Source organism: Aulonocara sp. 'chitande type north' Nkhata Bay, linkage group LG12 (genome assembly GCF_057382095.1).
Source record: "Aulonocara sp. 'chitande type north' Nkhata Bay isolate Kocher_YH1m ecotype deep benthic linkage group LG12, A_spYH_male_GT1.1, whole genome shotgun sequence".
NCBI lineage: Eukaryota > Metazoa > Chordata > Actinopteri > Cichliformes > Cichlidae > Aulonocara > Aulonocara sp. 'chitande type north' Nkhata Bay.
The window spans coordinates 13,318,928-13,346,919 of record NC_141355.1 but is presented as its reverse complement, the minus strand read 5'-3'; the positions used below and the strand labels follow the sequence as shown (position 1 = coordinate 13,346,919).

Here is a 27,992-nt window from a genome sequence, read left to right as displayed (position 1 = left end):
CGTACCTTTGTTAGAAACTCACCATGTATTTATGTAGCGCCAGAGGTTGAGTGTGTTTGCCAGCAGTGACAGGAGACACCTAGTGGCCTGTTTGGATTTAATACAAAACCCATATTAACCATAGCCCATATTAACATCACAGCTGAAAACACATCTTCGTCATCTTCTCTTCTCTTCTCTTCTCTTCTCTTCTCTTCTCTTCTCTTCTCTTCAACGTTTTTAGATGTCTTAATATCCGTTAACCCCAACAGCAAAGAGACTTTGCAGGGGAGCATTGAAGAATAACAGCCAGAGTATGGGACACACAGGGGTACATTTGCCCGATGAGTCTCCAGCATTTAATGTGCTTTAATTGGCTCAGGAGTTAATGTTACCCAACCCCAGAGTTCAAGTTTTATAATAACATTACTGCCAGACTATGCACCCCACTCACCTCGCAGATCCCATCATGCTGATGGCTGCCATGCTGATTATATTTGTCAAACCTTACTCTAGCTGGGTTTTTTTAATCTGTAAAAGGGTTTGTAAAAGTGATGGTGGGTCATCAGCAGAGCTGCAGGTGTTAATTATAACAACGGTAGTTCTGTAGGACACTTACAGTGCAGATTTATAGCTTCTGTGCATGTGTGCAAATTTATACATGTGCACACCAGCAGAACAGTAACTTCAGAAATCTTGGAGTAATTATAAATTTAGGAGCAGAATTTAGGGCCATTAAAACTAAGTACGACTTCTTCCCAGTGACAGAGGGCTGTTTGTTGCTGGGCCTCAACGTCTCTCCACTCAGGACAGAGGCAGTAGTGCCAGTGTGCCAAATGCTGGAAGTGGGTCAGTGCACAGTCACACAGTGGCTGCAACGCATACATCACGCGTGCACCTGTACAAACATACAGAGAGAGGGAAAGCAGAGGAGAGTCCACATTCAATTCAAGACACATTTTAAGGACATTTTTAAGCACAAGGCTACACGTTTAGCTACACAAAATGATGAACTTATAAAATAGTATACCAAATATGAAAGCTGTATGAGTAAAGCCTCTATGTTTGTAATTTTGCACTGGCGAACTTGGTAAAGTCTGCAGTAACCGCCCTGTTTGTCAGACAGAAGAAGGATCTTGCCTGCATCAAAGCCAAGACCGCAGTGGTAGTATATTTTATTGCCTTATTTGCATTTATGTTCTCAGCTATAGCTCTTTATAGTTCAGAGACTATAGCTGTATGTGATTCAGCAATCTGCAACTAATGAATGCAGAAAAGATATATATATATATATATATATATATATATATATATATATAGATAGATAGATAGATAGATAGATAGATAGATAGATAGATAGATAGATAGATAGATAGATAGATAGATAGATAGATAGATAGATAGATAGATAGATAAGGAGCAGGATGCTATTTTATGTCAAATGTCTGGTTAGGATAAAAGACTCAAAGCAGGAGTCTTCATCAACTGGTTAAGAAAAGCATGCAGTCATTTCACTTTTATCAAAAGAAAACACAAAGAAAAAACAGGATAATTATGACGATGAAAGACGTCTTTCTAAAGAGCAACAAGATATAACTTGCTTTGAAGAAAATATTTGTGTTGCTTCTTTGTGAGACTGTGCTTAAGCACAGCAGTTGCCTCGAGCTAAACAGTAACATCCACATGCTTCCTGACTGAACAATTATAATTTACTTTTATAATATTTGCTATTAGCTAACAATGATGAATCCTAGAGGAATTTTACTTAATTGTTCATTTTAAAGGCACCATAAAACACTATGGGAATGCCTCAGCACACATATGGATTACTGGCAAATTGTATATAAATGATAAAAAATAAAGGTAATAATTTGTAGCACAATGTTCTTGTTTACTTGCTTGTGCTAGTAAACAAGCTTGTATACTTTGCTCAGTCCTCAAGCCATTGTTAAAAGGAAATGGATGCGCCCATGAAATCAACCTTCACTGCAGATTTCAGTGGAACTGGAGGCAAGCAGAATTAACCCTGCTTTCTCAGACAATATCCAACTGTGGCCACATGATAGCAGCAATTAAAAGGACGCAGTGAAAGATGCTAATGGCACAGAATACTGTTGAGATGGAAAGAGAGGTTTCACTCTGGGATTAATTGATTTTTAGATTTCTATTTTTAGATTTCACTGGGCAAGCAGTATTTGCTGTGCTTGCCCCGATGGAAGACAACTGTTTAGAGCACATAAAAACTGTTTTTCTCTCCATAGCTAATCCCCCATTCATGACAGCTATACCAAGGTTAATATTTTTAATATAATTTACCTGTTAAAATATTATATACGCTTAAGTTAAGTGTGTAGCTGCTTTACTGGTAAGTAAATGCTCACACAGCTGTTGCAGTCTGTCCCTGTCTGCTAAGTTTCACCTTTACAGGACTGACCATGTTTGTTGTTTTGTTGACTTTTGGTTCTTTTGATTTGATTCATTTGAAAAAAAAAACAGCACTTTGTCATGTCTCTGTGTAGGCAGGCAGGAAGAGAGGACCCAAAATGCAGGACTCACGGAGGCGGAAGAAACTCAAAATAAACAGCTTTATTGCTGGGATGAAGCAGAACAGGAAAAACACTAACTAAACTGGGAGTACAGAATAACTAGACAGGTTGGCAGGCTGGCAACCAGAACACAGAGGAAGTGAGGGTACAATGCAACACTGACACGAAGAAACACTGGGCTTAAATACACTGAGGAAGTCATCAAGGAATTAGAGACAGAAGGGGAACACAGCTGGGAGGAATAAGACCTAATGAGAAGGGGGGAACAAAGCTAGAAACACTGACATATGACAGGAACATGAACCTTCAGAGTAAAACAGGAAACAAGACACACTTAACTAGGACACGGACTCGACAGAGTGAGACAGACAAGACGCTGAACTAAACCGGCAAAAATAACCAAATACAACCCGAACCTTAATCATAATGCAGAAGCATACCAGAATAATAACTCCACTTGAGGCTTCAAAACGAGAGTGTCCCTATGCATCGTTTTTGTTTTGAAATCTATGTCCATCTTTTTTATACAGTCTGTGATATTAATGTCATTAGTTCAGCATGTGTTTTATTTAAAAGAAATACAAAAAGAATTGTGGAAATTAAATTCCTGAACAAATGATTGTACTCGAGGCAGTTATAGAGTCATATTCTGGAAACTGTGAATGTCCATCCAAAAAATTTGTACCAGTCTGTTTTGTAGATGTGAAGTTGTGCCACTGGATAAATCAAACATTTTGGCTTGCTTGTGGTGCAAGACTAATGCTTGTTTATTAAATGTCACAAGTAAGTATAGATGATAGACACTCCAGGACAGTGCCTGATGAATTCCAGACCGCTGAGGGAACTATAACAAATGGTTCAGACCAGTGGGTGTCACAGACAAGTCTGCTGGTCTGGAAAGTATCATACCAGGGGAATGGTCATATTCATACCTGGGGTCAATCCGCAGAAACCCTGGTGTTACAAGAGTGGATGTAAATAGCCGATGTGTGGCATGTACAAATTTTAAGTTCAGAAAATCTCAATTTGGGCCTCATTTTTCTTTTGGCAAAAGAATTATGGCTTTTTTTTCTTTCTTTCTTTTTTTTACCTGTATTTAAAACGTGGAAGGAAACTAAGTCACTCACTGGTAAGTGTAGCATTGTATGCCAGCATCTTGACTGGCACTAGTTTGTTAGGATTTTAAAACCTTTACCTTAGTAAAAGTAAATGATTTTACATGTTTACTCACACTGTCTGAATCTTTGTGATCTCAAAAATGAAAAGGTGGGTTCCCCGCTATTTCTCCCCCATGTCTGTCTTTTTCTTACCGCATGGGCTGTCCTCTATGACCGCAAGTAAACACCCTCTTCAAAGTTTTGCTCTTTTAATGCACAGTATGAATAAATTGCTCCAAGCCCATAAACTTTAACAGCTGTTTTGTTGCTCATTGCAGTTTCCTGCATTGCTCATGCCCCGAGTGGAAAAACTCCCTGACTGCTTGCCTGTTATGAATCTGCTTGTTCTCATAAAACATTTCTTTAATTCTGTGGGATTTTTTTAAGTGCTTGGACCTGTGAGCCGGTCTCAACATCTCTTCTCACTAAGAGAAAGTCGTAAAGAAAAGCTCCCGTAAAGAGGTTAATTAAAAGTCTTAAAACTGCTGGTTAATTAGGGAGCTTTAATTTAAAAATACAGGTCATTATGTTGCATCAACAAAGGATAAATGAGATGCAACTATAAATGCTGTAAATAAATCAAATGTAACTTATATTTCTTGCTAATGCTGGAGAGATCAAATTTTCCTGCACATACAAAACATTATAGGTATGATTTTCTTTGCACCGTCTGTTTTGTACTAGCCTTCAAAGGCTTACAGCTCTTTATTAGTAGTTCACTGATTACACAGAAAACATCTCAGTCGGGGCTAGTTCACCTGACCAAACAGCTCCTGATTAAAGAAGCTTGTTCTGGGTGGAAGCTTTCTCCTCCACGACTTAAGGGTGAAAGGTAAATATCCAAGTGCACCTGAAACACTCCAGAGCAGACACCCTTTGGTACAATTTGCCAAGCATATAGGTCTAAATATACTCTGCCAGCTGCGAACACAAATCATACAATCAACCTCAAATGCACAGTTTATATATCTCAATATATTATCCCTTTGGAACATTTTTATGTTGTTTATCACAAGTGATGAAACTACTGTGCAGTGTTGAAATATTGTAGTTGGCAGCCACAGCCCTTCAATTTCGGTGCTGTAATGAGCGAGTTTACCTGCCGTAATAGGCAGCTTTGTATCTGCACAGCTGCAGCAGATGTGTCCTCTCCGTCTCTGCTGGTTTAGGGGAGACAGAGTTACTGTGGGAAAGGGAGAAGCTTGTTTGAAGCAGGCAAATCTGCTGGGTCTTTTAAATAACATCCAGTAACACATCCAGAGAGAAAACTGAAACTTTAAGTAGATTATTGAATGTATTATGGAGAATAGATCATCTGAATTTCTCAGATATTACAGCTGTTACTCATAAAGAAAAACATCTGGAATGAAAAGCTCATAATTCTTTTTATTTAGTTAAATCATGACTTTCAGTGACCGTAAACTTCAATCAAATGGATGAGTGAGACGTGATCAAATGTTGTAATGTACCTATTCCACTGAATGGGGAATGGGAACATTCCCAAATCTGTGGATTCAACGAAGTCTTTTTTAAAAGACTTAACATTCCCATTATGGAGCAGCATGGGCTGCACGGTGGTGCAGTGGTTAGCGCTGTTGCCTCACATTAAGAAGTACCAAGGTTTGAATCCACCAACCATGTGCAGCGCACATGTTTTTTGCTTGCGTGGGATCTCTCAGGTGATCCCAAAAGTCCAAAGACATGCACGGGGTTATGGTTATTGGTGATTCTAAGTTGGCTATGAGTGAGAATGATTGTCTGTCTCTCTGTGTTAGCCCTGCAGTAGACTGGCAATCTGTCCAGGGTGTAACCTGCGAAAGCTGTGAAAGTCTCTGGCGACTCTGAAAAGGAAAAGTGGAAGAAAGTGGATTGGGTGGTACGGCTATGTATGTTGTGTGCACACACATAATGTGATAGAGTAGCGGGCAGATGTCACCAGCATGTTGTCCTGTTTAAAAACACAGCAAACAGACTTAAGCAGAGGCAACTTGCCATGAACAGAATTACCTGATTTGCCCTGTTTGCATATTAAAACTTGTTCCCACTGCTGCAAGCATAGCTGTGGCTATTTATGTACTGCACCTGTAAGCCATCACTTATCATTCACGTCATTAGATGCCACAATAATGTGCACGTTCATGTATATATCAAAAGATGTGAACAGCCTCCAAAACTTTTCAAATAATCTTGAAGAACATTTGCTTTTAATGAAGTTTAACTGATTTATTAAAAATGTGCTTATTATCACTGGCTATATATAACTGAGACTGAGAAACCAAAAACAGTACATGCTCATATCAAAGCAAAATTTAATGCAATAAAGTGCACCCTGATTTATTACCTTTTCGACACGGGAACATCACATTGCATTATGTTTGAAGCTTTTCCTCCATTTCTTGAGTTATTAGGATTGTGCCCTATCAAATACATGACTACTTGCCTGAAAAGGCGGGACTGCAGAAATGCATGAAAATAAGATATTTTGATCAGAACAAATCATCTGAGATCAAATACATACACCTGGAAGGATAACTGAGATTTTAGTTGTGTTGTATGGAAATTGGAGGAGAAAGCGCTCCAGCAGCTCAGCTAGACTCTCTAACTGTCAGGTTATGACTTGTGAGTTGCACATGTGTGAATGACTCCAGCCTCTGCTTTGTGCCAAGCTAAATGCATCTGTGGCTTCAGTTTATGGCTTAATGCACAGATAAAAGAGTGGTATAGATCTGCTAAATTTCAGTGGCAGAGTGTATGTGTTTTCTTTCCACAATGTGAAAATATTCCTTTACCTGTAATTACCCTCTACAGGCTGCAAATACAGCTACCACCAAGTCTAACTTGAGTGGCATGGTAAAGTTCTGTGAGGCTAGCCCCTATATTGTGGTTGTGTAGTTTACACCTCCCCTGTCACACCGCTGCCAGACTGCGTGATTTCTGTTTATTTATGTATGAAAAATGCAGAAATATATGTGGGCTGAATTAGAGAGGTCTTGCAGACCCACTGTGAGCCCACTGGCTGGAGAACCAACTGGGCCTCAGAAACCTCCATTACACCACAGTTTTATTTTTAGCAAGCATTCTTCAACTCAACAAAGAAGACATTCAGGTTAATCCAAAAGCAAATATTTCTCAGAGAGCTATAGAAATAAACCATGTCACATATTGACATCTGTGCTACTGTACAGTCTTGCACTGGTGTGTGTGTTTCATCAGTTTAAAAGAAAAAAAGAACCTCTTCACACGAGCTTTTGGTCCTTAGATTTAGAAAAGATAAGTGCGGCCTCTTTATAAAGAGTCCTCTGAAATAAAAACAAGGATCCTGCTCATTGAGTTTGAGCTTCAATAACATCAGAGCATTCCTCAGTGGCATCAGAAAATATTTGGAAACTATGGGAGAAGGAGAGAAACCCTAGACATAAACATGTGGGTCAGGGAGGGCTAACCGGCACAGGAGGACAACCTGCCAACAGGAGTTGTGGCTTTCAGGAATGTGCACAAACACTCCGCCTCGCTTTGGTTCTCAGTATCATCCGATTCTTCCCGTTTTCTTAATGCATTTGTCTTACCTGCAGCTTGCAGACATTTGACAGATGAAACTAATATTTCTGAGTTGAAAAATGTTGCATGCAAATATTTAGTGCTAAGATGTTTGCATGAAAAGTTCAGCATTTGGAGAAATACATGCGTCGGGTTTCTTTTTAAGACTTAAAGTAACCAGCTGTTGTTTAGTTTGTCCTAGTATAGCTTAGTCTGGATCAGTCAGAAGCACCTTTCAAGTTCACAAATTTTAATAGACACAGAAACAAAAAAGAAAGTAATTTAAGTGAAATGATACTTTTGTGCCGGTCAGTTAATCTCTGAGCTGAAAAACGCTCTCACACTCGACTCTCTTTATTCAGTCTTTAAAGTATTTTAAATTAATCAAATTTGAATAAACTTGGAAGAGTCTACAAACAAAAAGACAACAAATTTACCCTGAGGTCAGACCATGCTATGCTCAGAGACACAGCAAAGAACCCAACAGCCACATAGCAGACTCTACAGGCCCCAGGTAGCATGTTAACGTTCAGGACAATTACAACTAGAAAAAGACTGAACAAGTGTGGCTTGTTCAGAAGCGTTGCCCAGAGAAAGTCTCTTCTCTCCGAAAGGAATATGGCAGCACAGCTTAGATTTAAAAAATTGCATCTGAACAAACATCAAGACTTCTGGAACTGTGTTCGGACAGATGAGAGCAAAGTGGAGATGTTTAGAGAAAATCAAACACGGCATATCAGCACAAACATCTCAAACCCGCTGTCAAGCATGGTGGTGGAGAGGGATTGATTTGGGCTTGTTTTGCAGCCACAGGATCTTGACACCAGATCACTTTTATTTATATAGCACCAAATCACAGCAACAGCTGCCTCAAGGCTCTTTATATTGTAAGGTAAGGGCCCTACAATAATACAGAGAAAACAGAGAAAACCCCACCAATCATTTGACCCCCTGTGATTAAGTGCTTTGGTGACAGTGGGCAGGAAAAACCTATTTGTACTCTCTTCCTACAGAATTTGGACCAACAACAGAAACTCAAGTTAACTCTTTAGAGTTTCACCATACTCTTAAGACTCATATTGACAATAATTTATTGTTAATAAATATATTATTAAAAACAGTAAATGTTTAAAATTTGTTCTCCAAACTTTTGGTCTAACCTTGCTCTGTTGGTAATTGCCTCTCCTGGGGCAGGAGCTGGGTTGGCAGCATGTTGTTGCTCCTGCCTTGTTCACTTCACCTTGATGGCCTACCAGCTGCTCAGCCGGCACTGAGTTGACAGCGCAACCTCCAGTTTTGTTTACACAAACCCCCACTTCCAATTTCTCCCTGCATCACGTTTGTGCAGTTTATTTCATGCGTGTCACCCATGTCAGTGTAATTTCCTTCAGCACACACCACACCAGTAGACCTCTGGTCACAGATGGTCACAGTTCCACACCTCTGTGGAGTGATTTGTACGGTTTAGTCCACAGTTGCTTCACACCACATAACAGATCCTGTTGTGCTTGCACCATGTGCTAAGTCAACCTTACTGAAGTTTTTCTTTCCAATACAGATCTGCAGCAATGTCACCCTGGCCTATTCATGTTTTGGTATTTAGAGAGGCAAGTCAGAACACTGAGCCATCTGATGGTGCTGTTATCGAAGCCAGGAGACGCTGCCAAGCATTTGATTCATTAAGAGTGCTCGTCCTCCAAGAAAAACAAAACATAACAGTTAAGGTGTGTTTATCAGGAATATTGCTCCAGGAAAAATCGAATGGAATTCTAAAATTATTGTCCGTGTATAGCAGCTGCTTGCGTCATCAGATTTAAAATCACAGCCAATTTTTTAAAGACTCATTTAAATGCTTTCAAACGGCGTTAAAGGCGTTTATTTGTGAAGCCAAAGAGATGCTCTATTCATTTGTTTGCCTGAGCGTTGCTGACATGTTGTCACTTATGGTAATGAGTCTGAGTGAGTGGCACATAAAGACTCTTTTCATTGCACTCTCTGGGGCACTGGAGCAGGGCAGTCACAGAGTTTGAAGGCAGAGCTGTGCCCCTGCCTGAATGAAAATACAGAATGGAAAGAATTTCCTGAAATGAAACTCAATCACTTTTGCCACTAAACAGCAGACTATGCACTGGAGGAATCATCTGCAAAGTCTTGGATTGGAGGGGCTTATTAAAAGCAATTCTGTAGAATAGTGGAGGCACAATCAGAATTATACAGGGCAGCTCTGTTCAGTAGATAGTTTACTTACATGCAATGCAAAATTACATTTTTTCCCCCAGTTTATATTGACTTAGACCTTGAAATTTTCCATTGTTGAGTTCAAGTGGACTGATAGCCACGGATGACAGCGACGTTCGTAAAGACGGTGGTGGCAGTGGAGGCTGTAATCCATGGCTTTCCTGTGCTTACTAGTCTCACAGAGGCCAGCTGTTGTTGAGTTTCCATCCAAGCAGCTGGGCTAGGGTGTTCTGTGGTCTCCTTCAGCCCTCTTTGAAAGAGGATAGTCAAGTTTAGTCCCTCTGTGAGTCCCTGAGAATACACCCACTGCAGCCTCACTGAGGAGAGATGTCCTTGTTGCAAGGATGTAAAAACAGGCCTGCAGAAAGGGACTCTGGGAGACTCGTGGGGATGTTGGCAGCAGGTGAATGCAGGACCAGTATGAAGGGAAATATCTGGCAAGTGGACTGGAACATCTTGACCCAACGTGGGAACTCAGGATGTCGTCAATATTGGTGAAATGCGTCTGACTCAAATGGTGGGAAGAAATAAAAGACGTTGGTTCAAAAGCAAATATTCTTAGTTCAGAAGGGTTACTCAGACGTGGTGAAGCAGCTGTCCTGTTGGGAGAGGCACAGGGATAGGCGAAGCTTTTCATTTACCCCCACAGAGGAAGTGGACAACTTTAGGAAGGGCCTTGACAGTGCGTTGATTGGGCCTTTTTGTCAATCCGACTGATCTAGCGTTCCTTGATCTGAGAAGGCCTGGGTAAATGGTTTCCTCGTATTTTGCCTGGCCACACAGATGGTGGAAAATAGCTCTGTAGTGGGTTTTGCTTGGCTAAGCAGCTCTGTTTTATTTGGAGTCCTGCACTAAAGGATGAGTAGCCCAGCTTGACTGGAGAGAGCCCAAGGCCTTTTGAGATCACACAGGCACTAAAATCCATATGTGAGATGTATAAACAGCAGACAGTGTTTATTTACAGCATTTGATCTTTCAGCATGTGTCTCATGCTTAGCGCCACACTCTGGAAAGAGGAGTTGACATATCTAGGCTTTGTAATGTAAAGAAACACATGCAGAAACCATAAGCTGGGGCAAGGTTTACAGACATCACTGCCATTTTAGTCATTTTACTTCCCCAGAATATAATTGATCACGCTCTTCTTATTTTACTGCAGATTTTGAGGTTATAGGATGTAAGCACGTCAAGCAGCCAGGTTCTGGCCAACATCCGGGTCCGTGGAGATTAAAGGAATGTTTGACAATTTGGCAAATGTGCTCATTTGCTCACTATCACACATGAATGTCAGATTAATAATGTTACAACTAGCAGCTGCTTTGCCTCGCTTAGTACAAACCTCAAGGAGAGGTAGTCAGACTAACCTGTTAAACTAACGAACCTTTTTTTTATGGAGGTCTTCACTGGATTAGACAAGCAATATTTGTAAATAGTTAACATTAGAGGTGTGGTTAGGTGGATTTTGTTATGTTTGAGTAGAGCTAGACTAACTGTCTTTTTGCATTTCAAGCCTTTATGCAACGAGTCCACAGCATCTAGCAATTGCATGAGCTGTGTACTGCAGCAAGCAAGGCACCTGTTCCTTATTTGGTTAAAGTTGAGCGCTATGCAGTGGTTACCAGAGTAACATGTCTGTGAAGGTTCTCAGTCATCCAGGTCATCGTAAGGAGCTTGGACTTCCTTAAGTTGCTTGAAGACGTTTCACCTCTCATCCGAGAAGCTTCTTCAGTTTTAAGGGTCAAATGGTGGAGAGTCCCAGATCTAAACCCAGTGGGAGTTTCCCCCCAAAGAGGGACAAAGGACCCCCTGATGATCCTCTACCTAATCACATGAGCCAAGGTGTGAAAATGGGTGTGGGTCAAAATCAGCCAGGGTTTCGAGTGAGCTAATTGTGAAACCTGGCCCCACCCTATCATGTGATTTCCTGAGGTCAGATGGCCCAGCATGTGAGTAGGTGTTTAGGCGTCTGGGAAGGGATCTCAAAACTGGATTATAGATGGCAGACAGTTGGTGTCGTAAACCACCGCCTCTGTTCAAAGATGGTCGCTCACAGTGGACATAAATGGCTTCTTTCACTCCTCTTTCAAACCAGGTGGAGTCCAGATGCTTTTCTTTCCAAGATCCTTAGATTACCAGAGTAACATAAAATTTTGAAAACGTTTAAAATCGTTTAGTGTTGATCTAAAAGGAAAACAAATTCAGCAGCTGGATGTCCTAATTATTGCCTTAGATATTTTTAGAAAAAGTTTTCTTATTGGCGGCACTGTTGTGGTTGATACTGGTGTCTCACAGGAAGAAGGTCCTGGGTTTTATAATCCAGTCTGGGGCCTTCCTGTGTGGAGTATGTATGTTCTACCTCTATCTTTGTGAGTTTCCTCCAACGGGCTCCAAACATGCGAATGGTTGTGTCGCTGTGTTAACCCTGTGACAGACTGGTGACCTGTCCGGGGTGTAGCCCTCCACCCCTCCCAAGACCCTAAACTGGATAAGTGGAAGAAGATGAATGGACATTTCCTAGATTGTATTTTTGTAATGTATAACAAAGGTTGCAAATTAGCCATTATGTTGGTGCTGCTAAGTTTTCACCATTGTCTATTCTGAAGCTGACTTATAAAGTGTCCAGGGAACTGAGAAAATACAAACAGGGCATTGGAAAGGTAATGATAGATAACACCAGGAAAAATATGACACTAAGTTTAAAGAAAAATGGAACAAAAATACAAACAAAAGTTGAACATAATTCCCTTCACAAAGAACCAGAAGAGAATAAAGAAACAGAAACTCAAACCAAGACTCAGGGAGCATGAGAGTGATTTTACTGATATAATTAAAGCTCCTGATATGTATGGCACATGTAGGTTTAAAAAGAGGATTATTCACCCAGTATTCTGTGGGATCACTGCTGTTTGTGTGCAAAAACAAACATTTTCGTTTCATGAAAATTGTTGGAAAAGTGGAGGATGACAAAGACAGAGTCGGTCAACAAAATTACAAAACTGTTGCCTGAGCTTGGCTTAAGTTGTCATTTCTTTCTCTTAATTTTGAGTTGAATTAACAGTTAAAGTAGCGGACCTTGTAGGTGCTAAAATATGTCACTAGAAGAAGGAGTGGATATTTATTGGTGAGACAATGGGCCAGTGAAATCCATTTTATCCATTTTTATGGATTTAACGCTTTGTTCTGGTCTGCATATGTCTTTTCACATTAATTACGCTTTTGTTTTGCAGTCATTCCTTTTATGTCAGCTGTCTGAGGAAAGTTGTTTTCAAAACCACGTATACGCACCTGAATTTGGGTGCCAAGAAAAGGAACAGTCTTTTCTTCCCCAGCTGACCTTAGTGGACCTCTAGAAATTTTAGCAAGGGAGCAAATAAATGCACTTTCCAACATGTGAAATCACTCTTTGAGGTGTTGGGGATGTGTTTAGTTGAGTCCTGGTAAAGATTTGGATGTTTGCATATAAACGTCCAGTGTTGTAAGAGCTCCTTTGGCGTACCCCAGCAGTGGTTTGAGGATGAATAGAAGTGGGCACATGAAATGAAGAAGTCAGCACAATTCTCATCCTTATTGTGACTAAAGACCAGGATAAAAAGTTTCTATTGAAAACAGGAAAAACCTACAGCCAGTCTCCTATGTCTCTGGAAAAACAGAATCTCTGAGCTCTATCTCAGAGCAGTGATTATGGTGGTACAGTGAATGACTGAGGTGGTCGAAATAGGAGCTTGGGGGATTTTTTTTTACATGCTCTGAATACAGGAAACACATGTGTGCTTCTGCTTCTCTTTTGGTTGTTGACTCAAACTGCGATAATCTGAGCAGTGTGTACCCACCACAAACAAAGGGTTTGCACATAACCTCACCACAAAAGTTAGCCTATAGACTGCTTATATTTTTTCTAAATAGCTACTTCATATGTGACAAAGCAAATAAATTCTATGTTTGATAAAGCTTTATTTAAGTACTCTAATTTTTGTTGTTGTTGTTTTTACTTTATAACACAGTGCAGCATTCTGAAGCTTTCATTGTAGCTAATGGATATTCAGGCCATGATTTCCATTTCTAGATTCCGATCACAAAGGTGTAACATATAGGATCCATACATTTATATGGTCGATATGAATGGTTGTCGAGAGATGGTAATGGTAAATGGTTTTTGTAAAACTTTTCTACTCTACCTGTGCACTCAAAACACTTCACACAACATGCGTAATTCACCCATTCATACAAGCATAAAGCTGTCCAGTGGGCTCAAATGGAGTCTTTGTTGGATCAGTTTTGACTTCTGGGCCTGATGTTTGAAACCACTGAATAAAATGAAGGCTAAAAAAGAACTACATCATCGTTAGATGATTTCTCATGGTAATGCAGTCCCTTCATGCTTTTGTCATCATCTGTTTGTTAATCTGCACTCGGCCAAAGTCTACCCGAATATGAATGCTTTACGAACAAACTATGACTATAAACCAGAAAGTTTCTGGGGCCTAAATTTTATCTACAAAACCACAGACTCTTCAGAAGCTACCGATTCTGTGTTTTCACAGAGAATCACTGCATAACTGTGACCTGTCTGAGAAAAAAGAAGTTTATTCTAACTTTGGAATACAGTACATCATTCATTACAAAATATGACCATAAAGTGGCTTTATAAACAATAAACTTCCTTAACTTTAAATACTCCTATATTGTGTATTAATTTAACTGTTAAAAAAACATCAAAACTCCCGGGGGGCATTTTCCATAACTGCGTCCCTCTGATTTTTCCAGTGAGCCCTCGCAATCTCATTAGTTCATTTTAGTCACATCTGTATCTTATCACACTGTCTCGTACTAGTGTGTGTGTGAGTGTGTGTGTGTGAGTGGGAGGAGTAAACCATGCATGGCCCACGTTTTTCCTGCTGAAGTTGGCACTGTGAGTTACAGCCACTTCAAAGTCTGGTGTAAGGGTCTATTAACCATTGGTAATTGAAGTATCACTTTAAATGGCACTGAGTACGCTGCTCTCTCTGGACTATAAAAGGAAAAAAAAAGGTTGCATAGAAAACATAGTTTTATGAAGTCCAGCCTCATTACTAGAATGAATGCGGTGACATTTTGGCAGTGGCTGTGTAATGATTCTATAGCAGGGCTTTCCATGAGGGTCCTATGTAACATGCTGGCTGTAATTTCCTCTCTGTGTTCACCTGTGTTTTGTCAGCTAGTAAATTTGTCATGAACAAATTGGACGGTTAAACTTGTCAGAGAAGCTGATTGCTGTTGAAATAACCTTTACTTTAAGTGCTCATTTCACATATTCTGCCACTTTATTTTCAAATGGCCTCATATAAAGTCCAGATGCTACCAGCATTTTCACACTGTACATTCTGTATGAGCAGGAAAACCTCTGGGTCCACTATGACCGAGTGATTAAAAAAAAAAACAGTGCAAATATCTTTAAATGACTGAATAGATGAGTAAAACACAGGGATCTGCCCCATAAAAAGGCCTGCACCACTGCTTTTGTAAGGCTACATATATCTGTATGCAGACTAGTTTTTGACTATAAGCGTGGTTGCATTTTACGTTCAGATGCTGTTATCTCAAGCGTTAAATGTAGCATTATAAAAGTGCAGTTGGCACATTTGGAAGCATTTACATAAATCACACTTTCATGACTGTCTTCTTTTAAGCAGGCAAAAAAAAAAGAAAGAAAAAGAAAAAAAAGGGTCCTGGAAAATCAAATTAGGTTTTCAGAGCTTTGCGTTTTGCCTTGCCAACCTCAATATAATAACTGTAAAACTATTACAAACTGAGAAGTGTTGGTGTTGGCAGCTTGTCAGAGCAGGGGCAGTAAAACAGTGCCATTTGAGACAGGTTGACGTTTCATTTGTATTTCTCTGATGAGAAGCGGCGCAATCTGTTAATAATCCAGAGGCATTACCAACAACACACGTGTAAGAATGAGGAATGGTATCATTTCTTTGTCCGCTGTATAAAAAATAGCATAAGTGTGATTGGTGCTAAGAAGTTCATTGCTTTTCCATCAGTATGCCATTTTGGGCCTGGGTACCTTCCAGTACTGTCTGTGCACCATCACTTGGAAATATTACTGTGTTCGAAAGAATGCATTTCCTAGGTTTTGTCATTAAAAAACAAAACAGATGATCAATAAAAAATGAAATTGCAGCTGATGATTGTTAAAGGAAAAGCCACTGTGGACGCCTCAAGTGGGAGAGACGCCTTGGTCAGTGGATCCCCCGCAGGCAAAGGCCAAAAAGAAAAACAGCGGTTAGAATTGCAGGAGTCCCGAGTCAATCCTGCATGTTTTATTTGGTTAGTTTCTCTCAACGAGATTCTTTAACTACCAGTTATGATGTATGGAGGCCTCAGGCAATGTGCAAGTAAAACAAATCACATAGAAGGTATAGGGGTCTCTGTTGGGGAATTATTTTTCACATTATTTTTGCTGGTGCGAGGATAACTTTGCTTCTTTTAAATTGGTTACGTTCTGTGGGAAGCTGGGAAGCGTGCCAAACTCACTAAAAATAAAGAAATGAGAAAAATTTAATCCCTATCGCAAACACGCCAAAGCCAGGGAGATATTAAAGGCCGCTTCCGAAAAAATAACATTCCTGGAGATTGGACAATAATTTCAGTTATACCACACGATATTTTGTTTTTGTACATGCGAGACTCATTCTCAGGTCGGGAATGAAAATTGTTGCTTTTGTTTTGTATCATTTCACTCAGTAGCTGTGTCACTGAGGAATTTACCCAGCCAGAAATAATTTAAAGTGATATTTGGGGTCACTAATGAAAAGGCTACTGTTTCCCCACTACACCCTGGGCAAAGTTAAGTCAAACTTGCTGATATCACGTGGGATTAGACAAGGTTCATTTATTCCTCTGGAAAATTATATTTTAACGAATGAAACAAAATACATTAAATTTCATTTCATTTATTTCACACTTGGTACAACAGTTTCCACAGTTAGTTCTTTCAGACAAACCAACCACACTTTCTATCGGTATAGCACTGTAAATAAACATACATATCATACCATTGAAATGCAGTTAGGTTGATGGAAATTCTGCCAGTTCTGCCAATATAATATAGACTTGTTGACCACTTTATTAGGTACACCTTACCAGGACTGGGCTGGATTTTTAGCTTCAGCACTGCTTCCATAGATTCAACAAGTTGCTGCCTGTATTCTCCGTTTCCTGTTCTTAGCTGAAAGGAGTAGCACCAGGTGTGATCTTCTGCTGCTGATGCTTCACGGTTCAACAGATTGTGCATTCAGAGATGCTCTTCTGCAAACGAGTGGTTATTTGTGTTACTGCAGTTTAAAGCAGTCTGACCAGTCTGGAAACAAGGCATTTTCCCCTGGAGACTTGCCACTTACTGAATATTTTCTGTTTTTTGTACCATTCTCTGCAAACCCTAGAGACAATTGAGTGTGAAAATCCCAGTAGTTCAGCAGTTTCTGAAACACTCAGCCTTCTGGCACCAGCAACCATACCACAATCAAAGTCACTTAAATGATTTTTCTTCCACATTCTAACCATGTCTGCATATTTAGAGTTGCTGACATGTGATTGGCTGATTAGACATTTGCGTTAACAAGCAGCCGAACAACTGTACCTAATAAAGTGGCTAGTGAGAGTAGAAACATCAGTCAAAGTGGGTGTCATGAACTGACTCAAAGTTCAGACAATAGAAGGGGTTTGGTGGAGTCTGCACAGATAAATGCACAGTGGGTTAGACCTTTCAAAGAAAGAAAATAAACCCAAATCATGCCTGCCTGCTGGGGAGACGAGAGAATGTTAGCTACCGCCTACTGGTGATGGCCAGAGGGGCCGATGGCACGATATGGCAGCCTTGCCTCTGTCAGTCTGCCCCAGGGCAGCTGTGGCTACAACTGTAGCTTGCCTTCACCAGTGTATGAATGTGAGAGTGAATGAATAGTGGTATTGTAAAGCGCTTTGAGGGGTCCCGAAAAGCGCTATATAAATGCAATCCATTATTATTATTATTATTATTATTATTATTATTATTATTATTATTATTATTATTATAAAAAAAATAGCTCATGAAAATCCCACACTGCAGCAGCTTGTAGGGTTGTTGTCTTGCTGAACCTGCATTCATCTCTCCCTCAACCCTGACTAGACTCTCAGTTCCTGCTGTTGAAAAACATCATGGCATGATGCTGCCACCACCATGCTTCACTGTAGGGATTGCATTGGCCAGATGATAGTGCTGCCTCCAAATTTCCTCCAAATATGATTGGCACTCAGGCCAAAGAGTTTAATCTTTGTTTAATCAGACCAGACAAATTTGGTGACCATGGTCTGAGAGTGTTTTGGGTGTCTTCTGGCAAACTCCTGGCAGGCTGTCATGTGCCTTTAACTGAGGAGGAGCTTCAGTCTGGCTACTCGACCACACAGACCTGATTGGTGGAGTGCTGCAGAACTAGATGTCCTTCTGGAAGATTTTCCTCTTTCCACAGATGCTGGAATAATGTCAAAATGACCACTGGGTTCTTGTTCACCTCCCTGACTAAGGTCCTTCTACCCTGATCACTCAGATTGGCCGGGCAGCCAAGCTCTAGGAAGAGTCCTAGTGGTTTGAAACTTCTTCCACTTAGAGATAATGGAGGCTACTGTGCTGACTGGGGCCTTTTCTGTATCATTCCCCAAATCTGTGCCTTGATACACTCAGATGTCTGTAGACAACTGCTTGGACTTCATGGCTTGGTTTGCCCTCTGACATGCGCTGTCAACTATGGGACCATAGATAGACAAGTGTGTGCCTTTCCAAATCATGTCTAATTAACTGAATTTACCACTATCAAGTTTTACAAACATCTGAGAGATGATCAGAAACAGGAATGCACATGATCTCAATTTTGAGGATAAAAAGAGATTATTATTTAACTATTATTTAATATATTTTATAGAATTATCAATACTTTTTTATGTTTGTTTCATTGTATTCATTGACAAAATTTCTGACAGACAAAGCTACATGAAGCACTGACTTTGACTTTGATAATCATTATATCAGATCTGATATTGATGGCTCTCTCCTAATTTGAACAGATATTTGTTAATTTACCTTTATTCTGTTTTTATTTGTTAATGTGATGAACTGGGTAGTGATCATTTTGTCTCTACCTCGTCTCCTTTCTGTCATGTCCGCCTGGAGGTTGCGAGGCCAGTTGTGTGTCCGAACAAAATCCACCATGGCGTCAGCAAATGTAACACTGGAAAATCAGTTGCAGAGTGCACAGAAAAACCTGCTCTTCCTCCAGCAGGACCACGCCAACACGCTGAAGGGGCTGCATGCAGAGATCCGCAGATTACAGCAGCAGTGCTGAGAAGGGCCACAAGTAGGACTTCACGCTGCTGCGGAAGACCAACACATTTAATCTCAACTGGCTCTCTCCTAATTTGAACAGATATTTGTTAATTTACCTTTATTCTGTTTTTATGTGTTAATGTGATGAACTTGGTAGTGATCATTTTAATTGTTGATTAGAGAGTGTGACTCTGTTAGTGCAGCCAAAACGAGATAGAGAGAGTGGAATGTCAAAACATGTGAAAAGTGGAAGGAAAAAACTGTTGCTGTTGTTTTACCGCCTACACAGTAATTGAGGGGCAATACTGCCCCCTGCTGCCCTGCAGCTGTACTGTCCAACAGCTTTCGTTCATTTTTATTTTTTCACGCATTCCAGGCGCTTTGACATAACTAAAAATCAAACCTAGCGCCTGAATAAACTATCATAAGCATCAAGAAGTTATGACACGTCACACCTGACATAACAACTACTTACTTCGACTCTATCACTAGATGGCGTGTACGCCTCACCCCTTAACAAGTGACAGTTTCTGTTGCTATGGTGACGACGCTCTCCCCGTAAACGGTGGCACGTCCGTAAGAGCTGCTACTTCCACATTTAATGACGTTTAAAGGTTAGTAGACTCTATTCTACTTTTACGTGAGCTGCTTAGTTTCAGCTCACGTAAATTCAAGCTGTGATTCTAACCTTTAACTTTAATGTAACTGGTCAAAAGTCACTGGTCTGGAACATTTTATGGTTGTATCGCTTAACGTTCAGGTTTCCCATGATGCACCGCTTTATTTTGTCTAGTAGCTCGGGGAGATGATGGGAAACTGACACAGCCACCCCTCTCTTTAACCCAGCGGAGGCGAACCCTTGACAGCAGCATCCTTGACATGCCCCACAAGGCGGACTGCGCTTAGCCGGTGTGGCTAGTCTGTTTATCCACATTTCCCGATATTTTAGAAGATATTCGACGGCCGAGTATTTTTAGCTGTAAGGTAAGCTCTCCGCCATATAACGTCAAGGTACTGTTGTAGCCTTGTTAGCAGTTAAGCTAGGCTAGCATCAATGAAAGCCTCATAGCTTACGTAGTTACCCCGTTTTATTCGAAGGAGGCTATCGGCACATTAAAATATATGTTTCGTTTATCTGAAGCTAATTTTTGTGTGCTTCAGTTTTATTTGGGATTAATCTAAACACACTCAATAAAACTACATTTTAACTTTTAAATTGTTTTGTCTATTCCACGTCAGAAAAAGCCTTAATGTCGTTAATAATGGCATGGCACCTGCTAATGTGTGCGCATTGCTGCAGGACTTTGATCGAAAGTACGGATAAGCCCTGTTGGATGTATTCAGTGTATCCCGAATTTACCTGACCACCTCCACAAAGCTAAATAAAACCCCATCTTCATGCTAGGATTGGTCGGTTGCTTTGTGCGTGCAGCAGGCTGTTTTTGGGTGATTGTAAAGTGTGGTTTGGTGTGACCCACCAGAGAAAGAAAATGTACTGTTTGCTGGACACTGGTCAGCTCCTCCCTGGACCACAGTCGCACATAGCATTGGTTGCAAGACAGCCTTTGTAATGACCCCTTGAAACGCAGCAATGGCATCCAACAGCACGCGGAGTCAAAAAGACCACATAAAGTGGGGTGTTTTGAAGCCTTTCACTTCCACCGTTCGCCAGGCCTGATTTACGACTTTCTCTTATTCTTCGGTACAGATAAAGAAGGTCAAGTCGAGAATTAAGTCTCTGGATGAAGATTAACGTTAAAACAATGATCCTCTGGCAGCTACCGCCAGGACCAGCGGAGGCTTCATTTCGGGGTGCTGTCCGCAATGCAGGTGCTGAAATTGAAAAAGTGTCGTGGAGCGCAGTCTAATAACACGTAGCGTTATCTGTCCTGTTGCAGTTGCAGGCGTTGTTTGTAGTTAGACCACTTAAGCTTTAGCTGCCTCTGTTTTCCTTTTAATTCTTTTGTTGATGACATAAACATGACTCTATGTGAGGACGTGATTATTGTGGAGAGTAACCCAGACTGCATCTTTCCATAAAATACAAGCAACAGATTTAGAGAAGATGCTGGAAGGGAAGCTTCTGTTTACAGTGTGGAATCCAAGGTTGAAGGATGCACGTTTGCGTGCAGTTTCAGCGTCATTACAGGGCGTGACAGCGAAGGAGTTATGGCTGAGGATAGTAGCTATTTGCTAATGTTTCGTTCTGCTGCTGCAGTTCATTGATTATTTATATTCTCTGTGTGGGGAAATACTGGTTGCTACATTAGGAAAAGAGAGTCAAGTAAACACGTTCAAATGGCAAGGATTTACATCTTAGAGGAACTGTCTTTCTTTAATTCACTGAGCATCCATACACTTTTTGTGAATCACCTCCATGCTATGGCATGAGCCATATTACTAAAGTTGGCAGAGGTCACGTCTTTGCAAGCGGAAAGCTATCAAAGCTATTCTAGGAAGGAGATGGGATGAGAGATATGCTTGCAGCGCAGGGTCTACCGGAAGGACCGCACATTACTCATCAATAATAGATTATCTCCTCAGCCTTTGTGACACACCCCCAGCTGTATGTGCCAGGCTGTGTTTTGGTTATCACATGTTTTCATGGCAAAAACACACAGGCGCGTGAGAGCTAAAACTAGGGAGCATGTTAGGTCAGGTGCATGGGATGTATTATTCATATAAGTTAGATGATGTAAGAGTGGGAAGCTCAGAGATGTTTAATTGAAACACACTTATGATTGCAGTCAGAGGCTGCCTCTGTATACAGGAGGGGATTTTAGCGGAGATCAGTGTTCTCTGAAGCCTCAGCACAGTTTAACAGAGGGTGGAGATATTGAGACTCGCCTCTGGAGACAAGGATGTTCAGTGAAGAGAGTGTGGAAGAAGGTGGGGCAAGCCACACCCAGTGTCACTCACCGTGACATCTGTTAATGTGTTCAGCTTTGATTTAGTGTTATGACTGATGGTGTTATGGACACTTAATGAGAGCATTATGTAATAGAGACATATGTTATGCTGTTTCACTGTTGGGGTCTGTTAGATATTCTGAATTTGAAAGACTCTCACAGAGGAAAAACATTTCCACTGCGTCGCTTTATCAAATTACAAGATAATATGTAAATTGGATTAGTACGTATTAGATTAGTGTTACCTTTCAGATGCCTTTTTTAAGGCCAGCAGGGCCCACTCTGTATTATAAATCAATAGCCTAATTTCAGTGATTGGTCGTTAAGTACAGCAAGCCATTACTGGCCTTTCTCTGCTATAGTCTTATTCTAGCATTGACCCAGGCAATAATGATATCCGACACAGCTACTGTGCATAACAAACAACAAACAGAGTTGCCGTTTTTGCCTTTGGATGATCAGTTTAAATGTAAAATGCCCTTCTTTGTAAATGGGGTTAATGGTATCATCCCGTATTGGCTGGTTTGCTTAGAAAGCAAAGTTAGACCGTATCCTAAATCTCACGTTTACAGCCAAATGGGTGAGAATTGATGTGATTACTTTTTTTATGGTCTTCTTCTCTGTCTCTCTTTTTTTTTACTCTCTCTGTCTCTACCTCGTCTCCTTTCTGTCATGTCCGCCTGGAGGTTGCGAGGCCAGTTGTGTGTCCGAACAAAATCCACCATGGCGTCAGCAAATGTAACACTGGAAAATCAGTTGCAGAGTGCACAGAAAAACCTGCTCTTCCTCCAGCAGGACCACGCCAACACGCTAAAGGGGCTGCATGCAGAGATCCGCAGATTACAGCAGCAGTGCACAGGTGAGAAGGGCCACAAGTAGGACTTCACGCTGCTGTGGAAGACCAACACATTTAATCTCAACTGTGGTAGGGAGTGCTCATGAATTTAAAACAGAGGCTTTTGCTGAACCTAAGCTTATGCCTGGAACTAAAGGTCAGCAAGATGATGCGTTTCCAGTGCTAAATATGTCTGAAAAAATATGGCGACTTACTGGCAGTAATAGATACACGCAGCAGACATAAATATGGTCGCCCAGGAAAAGGAGAAAACAGCATGATCTGCCCCTGACTTCCTGTATCCAGGGCTAACCTGTTTACTAAAGCTGACGATGAGCTCTCACTAATCTTATTAAATGGACACTGCCATATGGAAAGCACAGACATGTTTTCCCCAAACTTGCTTTGCTGTTAATTAGTATGTGAGGAGCATGCTGTTAGATAGCTGCCCTGTTCTAGCCTCATGTAGCGCAGGCATTGTAAATAACCCTCTTCTTTTTCTTTCATAGACCTGACGTATGAGCTCACTATCAGAAGCTCCGATCCCTCAGGTAAGCATCATTTGTAGTACACAAGCACCAGTTATACCACTGGCATTCAGCGTTGTTGTCATGAGTTAGCGATGCCATTAATTTGTTGTGGAAAGGTGATTACTGCTAATGCTTTACACACTGTTTTTCCCAGTGTGAGCCCTTTGGTCTAGCCCTTTTCTTTTTAGACCAGTCAGTCTTATTAGTTCAATCTTCTGACATGACACTGGTATTCTGACAAGAGAAGCTAAAAAAACTGTTTCAAATTATACTCACTTCCCCCAGGTAAAATATTTTTTTATTCTTTGTCTTTTGGGTTTTAGAATGATATATTACATTTTCTGTAACTACTTCAAACTGTGCAGCACAAAACCCCCACAGCAGTAAAGGCTGTAAATCAGTGTTTTTTCCTTTGAAATAGAGGTCTGTGTCAGTGGACAGGCCTGGGAGCACAGCACTCTCCCTGTTCCCACCCAAGAAGTATTGCAGTGTGGGCCTCCCTGCTGTTTATTGCAGCTCCCATTGCTCATTGCCACCTGCCCCTCCCCCATAAAACCAGGGCCATGACATGGTCTGAATCACATGCTGCTCCACAGCTCAGCCTCAAAGGCACCTGATAGGCGGAATACAATTTAATTTATGTACAAACTATTGATGGCCACACTGATGTGTGCAAGTGAGTATGTCACCAGGAGCACATTACGTAGTTGGTGTCCTTAAAGGCCCAGCCTCAATCAGTATTGTCAAGGCCTCCAGTCAGAAGCACTATCATGTTAGTGGGGGACATCTCAGAGATTGGAGTGCAGGAAATGAGATTATGTGTCACAGCACTAATGCACACACTGCTAAATGCTCACTTTAGCAGGGCCCAGCTGTTCTAGCTGTAGCAAACATGTACCAGCCCCTCCTTCAGAAAGTGAAAAAAATGATATAACATTGCTGTAACCACCCCTGTATTTGATTAGACTAAATGAAGGAATTGCAAAGGATTGAGGATTTCTACTGAATAAAAAATACACAAATGTGCTTCATTCCATATTTTTTGCACATATACAAACATAGCTATACATTGATTGTACCTGGGTGGGGCAAGGCTGGGTGGGGGCAGCAGTGATGGAGATCACATGGGAGTACTCTGTCTACCAGAGATGTAATGTGAGACAGGAGCTCTCTGCCCACTGCAGATGAGTCTCTGTAGGATCATACCATCTCTGTCAGCCTATAGTCAGCGTCTGCACTTAATGCACTAATGATTAGTCCGGTGGTCTTTGTTTTATATATATATATATATATATATATATATACTCTTAAGTCATTTTTAATATTTTGCTGCCAAGGAGCCAGACTTTCTTGTAGTTTTTTAAAGTGGTGGTTTGTTGTTATTTTTTGTTTGTTTATTTTGTCATTAATCATTCAAGCATAAAAATGGTAGCTAAGTCAAGGGATGAACCAGCAAAGAAGCTATTTTAAATTGTATCTTTAGGCACTTTGTTACTAGCAGTCACAACAACACAAAATTTCTTCCAGTTTCTTTAGTTGTGTAAATGAAAAATGCCAAAGACTACACAGTTTAAGAGAGTTAAGATTTACATGAGTATTTTTGCACCAACAAAGTGATTCCCAAAGAGCTGTTAGCTGAAAACTTGGCATGTCTCAGCATGGTGTGCAGTGTCCTTAAAACTGAACAAGCAGAGGACAGATAGAAGAAATGTTAGGTTTTAAAAATGATCTACACTAGATAAACAGTATCTGAAAGTCGTTTCCAACAGAAAGACCTGTCTTGAGACCTGAGAGATGCATCTGACTCTTCATTTGATTCATCTTCTGTTCACTGAAGCCTCATCAGAAATGATGTCAGTGGAAGTGCGTCTGTCAAGAAGCTGTTATTAAGCAAGGGAAATGAGGACAAAAGGCTGAAGAATTGGACTGATAGTCAGTGGCAACAGGTCTTTACAGAGTGATGATTCCAAACTTGAAATTTCTTTAAAATTTATTTTATTTATTTTTGTTCAAATGATTGTCGGTATGTACGGAGGTATTCAGGATAGAGGGACAACAGAAATTGTCTACAGCCGTAAAACACAGTGGGGGCTCTGTCATGGTTTGGGGCTGCATTTCAGCAAGTGGAGTTCAGGATCTCATCAAAATTGATGCAATTATGAAAGCAGAAAAGTAGAATACCATTGCAGCACCATCTGGAGTAACAACGTACTAGCAACAGCTTTATTTTCTTTATTTTTCAGATCCCAAACAGATTGCTAATGCAGTCAAAGCATAGTTGGATAGAAAAACATAGAATGGATTGGCCTCATTAGAGCTCAGACCTCAACATTATTAAGACTGCTTAAAGAAAATTTCAAGAAAGCTTGTCTAAGAGAGTTCAGGCTGTGTTGAAGAATAAAGGTGGTCATATCAAATATTGACTTTCATGTTAGAATTATCAAACTATTTTTCCTTTTATTCTGTATTTACATGTATGTTTGCATCTTTCAGTAATTGCTGCACTATTTCCTATTTTCCTGTCAACATATAAAGGAATGTTGGGTGGCTTGAGACTTTTGCACAGTACTCCATGTAAGAGCTGTTGGGTTTTTTTCTGTGTGTGCAGACAGCAGCGAGGCCCGATGCAGGGAGCTGCAAAGGAGGTGTGAGGAGCTGGAGGCCCAGTTGAAGAAGAAAGAGGAGGAGAACACAGAGCTTCTCAGGGACCTGGAGCAAAAGAACGCCATGATTTCTGTCCTGGAAAACACCATCAAAGAGAGAGAAAAGAAGTACCTGGAGGAGCTTAAGATGAAGAGCCATAAACTGGCTGTTTTGTCTGGGGAGTTAGAGCAGAGAGCCAGTACCATTGCTTACCTTACCTCACAACTACATGCCACTAAGAAAAAGCTGTTAGCCAGCAGTTCCTCTGAGGCCAGCCCTAACGCCAGTCCTGTCACCTCGTACAAGCCCACGCCTCCACCGGCCAAGGACAGGCAGCCTGAAACCCCACGTCGCCGCATGAAGAAGAGCCTCTCCCAGCCTCTACATCCAGAGTTGACAGAGGTGTATCGCCTTGGAGCGGACGGTAGACGGATGGTGCTGCGGGAGACAGTGGATGCCATGCCTGACCCAACACCCTTCTTGCAGGCAGGCAGAGAGTCTCCTGAACCACAGGTAGTTCGTGAGCGGCCTGCTGTCATCCCTCCCATTGCCCCTGAGCGCTCACAAGCTCCTCCACTGGGCGCTACGGCAAGTCCGCGACACAGCCCCGCACGGGACCGTCAGTACAGGGCTCACGTGGGCGTGGCACACCGCATTCCACATGGCACTCCTCCCTTGGCTCCGCCACAGGCGGATGTGGAGACTCTGGCAGTGGACCAGGTCAACGAGGAGAAGGTTGTTCGGAAGCGCTCGGGAGCCGACAGGACAGTTTAACACTGCACTGCAAACCTGCACCTTAAATGCACATCTACTGTATACACACCACACTGCAAGAACAAGAAGCAGCCTGAACCACTTTGTAGCCTGCTTTTGACGCAACACTGCAATATTAAAAAAGAAACTATGAAAGTATATTATGATTTGGTGATGGTATTCCATTAGGACTTTTGTTTTTTTTCATATACAGTAGAAATGGACTACTATAAAGCATGCCAAATGTTTATTTACTGTACACCCCAGTGAGTCCTTGTACTATCACACATTGACTTTTTGCTTAGGCTTTCACTTCATTCTGTCTTACATGGTGCACACAACAAATTCTTAGCCAAATATCTGCATCAGTGCCTGCTGAACCAGTTTTACCATACACGAGCTCCATAATGTAGTCATGGCTAATAGTTATATTTACATATCTCTGTCTTCTTCATCTTCTCTGGACATATCAACAAACTGTATAACAAGCTGTGTGCAGCTGCTTAGGATAGAGCTGAAATAATTAAACTATTACTCCCTGAATGTCTTTCATCTGCTTGTGATATCAGTATAATAACAGCCCTGTAGGTATGAGCTGTGTAATATGCAATTAGACGATTGGCAGTTGCGAAGGTGAAAACTGGACTCTCATCTTTTCCTTTGCTGACTGGGAAAAACAGCAATAGGCGTGAGAGAGAGAGCGACAGCGAGTGCGTGTTTCTGAGAGACAGTGTAAGCCACTGTGACAGCTAAATTTTAGTTTCAACATTTATCCATTGATGTTGTCATGCAAGGGCATTTTTTTCAAAAACACTGCTGTAATAGGATTTTTGTGATATTATTAATTGTACTTTATAAAAGCTGTACATTTGTAATGAATTCCTTTTTTTTTTTTTTATTATTGATTGTAGGACTCAATAGAAAGTACAACAACACCTCAGATATTCACTGTAGTTACACCACCAATGTGACGGTAATTAAAATCACTAAATAATCTGCTTTTCACTGTAAGGTGTACTATACAAAACAGTACAATAAACAATAAATGATTTTTTTCAAAGGGTTACTGGGTTTCTGTTAGTGGCTGATGGGCCACACTGAAAGTGTTCTCCATGATCCAAACTGTGGCTGTTTTGCACACCTGTCTACACCAGCAGCCATGCAGTCACATGACTATAACTCACAATACCATTGTTATGCTAGACCCATTTACAGTCTGTTGTTCTTAGATTTAAACAAAAATAAAAACTGAATCACATCAGGAAAAAATCTGCCTTTTTATACTTACCTGTGTATGTACTTCTACCAGACACTAGGTGTCCCAATTTTTAAAAGAAAATGTCACTGAAGGGATATTAGTCACTGTATGAAAACAAAGACTGCATTACATGTAAACAATACCTTAAAAACATAAGTCATAGACCAAAAAAACATTTGTAAAACATAATATTTTACTTCAATGATTTGGTTGTAAGAACCAGTTCTTAGGGCAAAAATGTTACTTTAAGATTAAATGTATACTTAG

General features: G+C 40.8%; 1 protein-coding gene and 1 long non-coding RNA gene across 7 annotated transcripts; one reads left to right on the top strand and one right to left on the bottom strand.

Annotated features, from left to right (window-relative positions):
• Window positions 1–19,751, bottom strand: LOC147317040 (uncharacterized). Its single transcript, XR_015131800.1, has 3 exons — window positions 19,273–19,751; window positions 18,614–18,844; window positions 1–877 (listed from the first exon to the last, which is right to left on the bottom strand). It is a non-coding gene; the product is annotated as an uncharacterized LOC147317040 (long non-coding RNA).
• ccdc92 (coiled-coil domain containing 92) lies at window positions 19,274–27,669 on the top strand. Of its 6 annotated transcripts, XM_086313620.1 has the most exons (6): window positions 19,284–19,411; window positions 19,594–19,781; window positions 20,506–20,627; window positions 22,393–22,565; window positions 23,051–23,092; window positions 25,680–27,668. In XM_086313620.1, the coding sequence occupies exons 4-6, from the start codon at window positions 22,430–22,432 to the stop codon at window positions 26,486–26,488; spliced, it is 987 nt and encodes a 328-aa protein (XP_086169746.1). In that variant the 5' UTR covers window positions 19,284–19,411; window positions 19,594–19,781; window positions 20,506–20,627; window positions 22,393–22,429; the 3' UTR covers window positions 26,489–27,668. The 6 variants fall into 6 exon arrangements, with proteins under 6 accessions (XP_086169745.1, XP_086169747.1, XP_086169746.1 ...); XM_086313619.1 differs by lacking the exon at window positions 20,506–20,627 and having other exon boundaries at window positions 19,274–19,411; window positions 19,644–19,781; window positions 25,680–27,667; XM_086313617.1 differs by lacking the exon at window positions 20,506–20,627 and having other exon boundaries at window positions 25,680–27,667.
• Window positions 27,670–27,992: the final 323 nt, after the last annotated feature.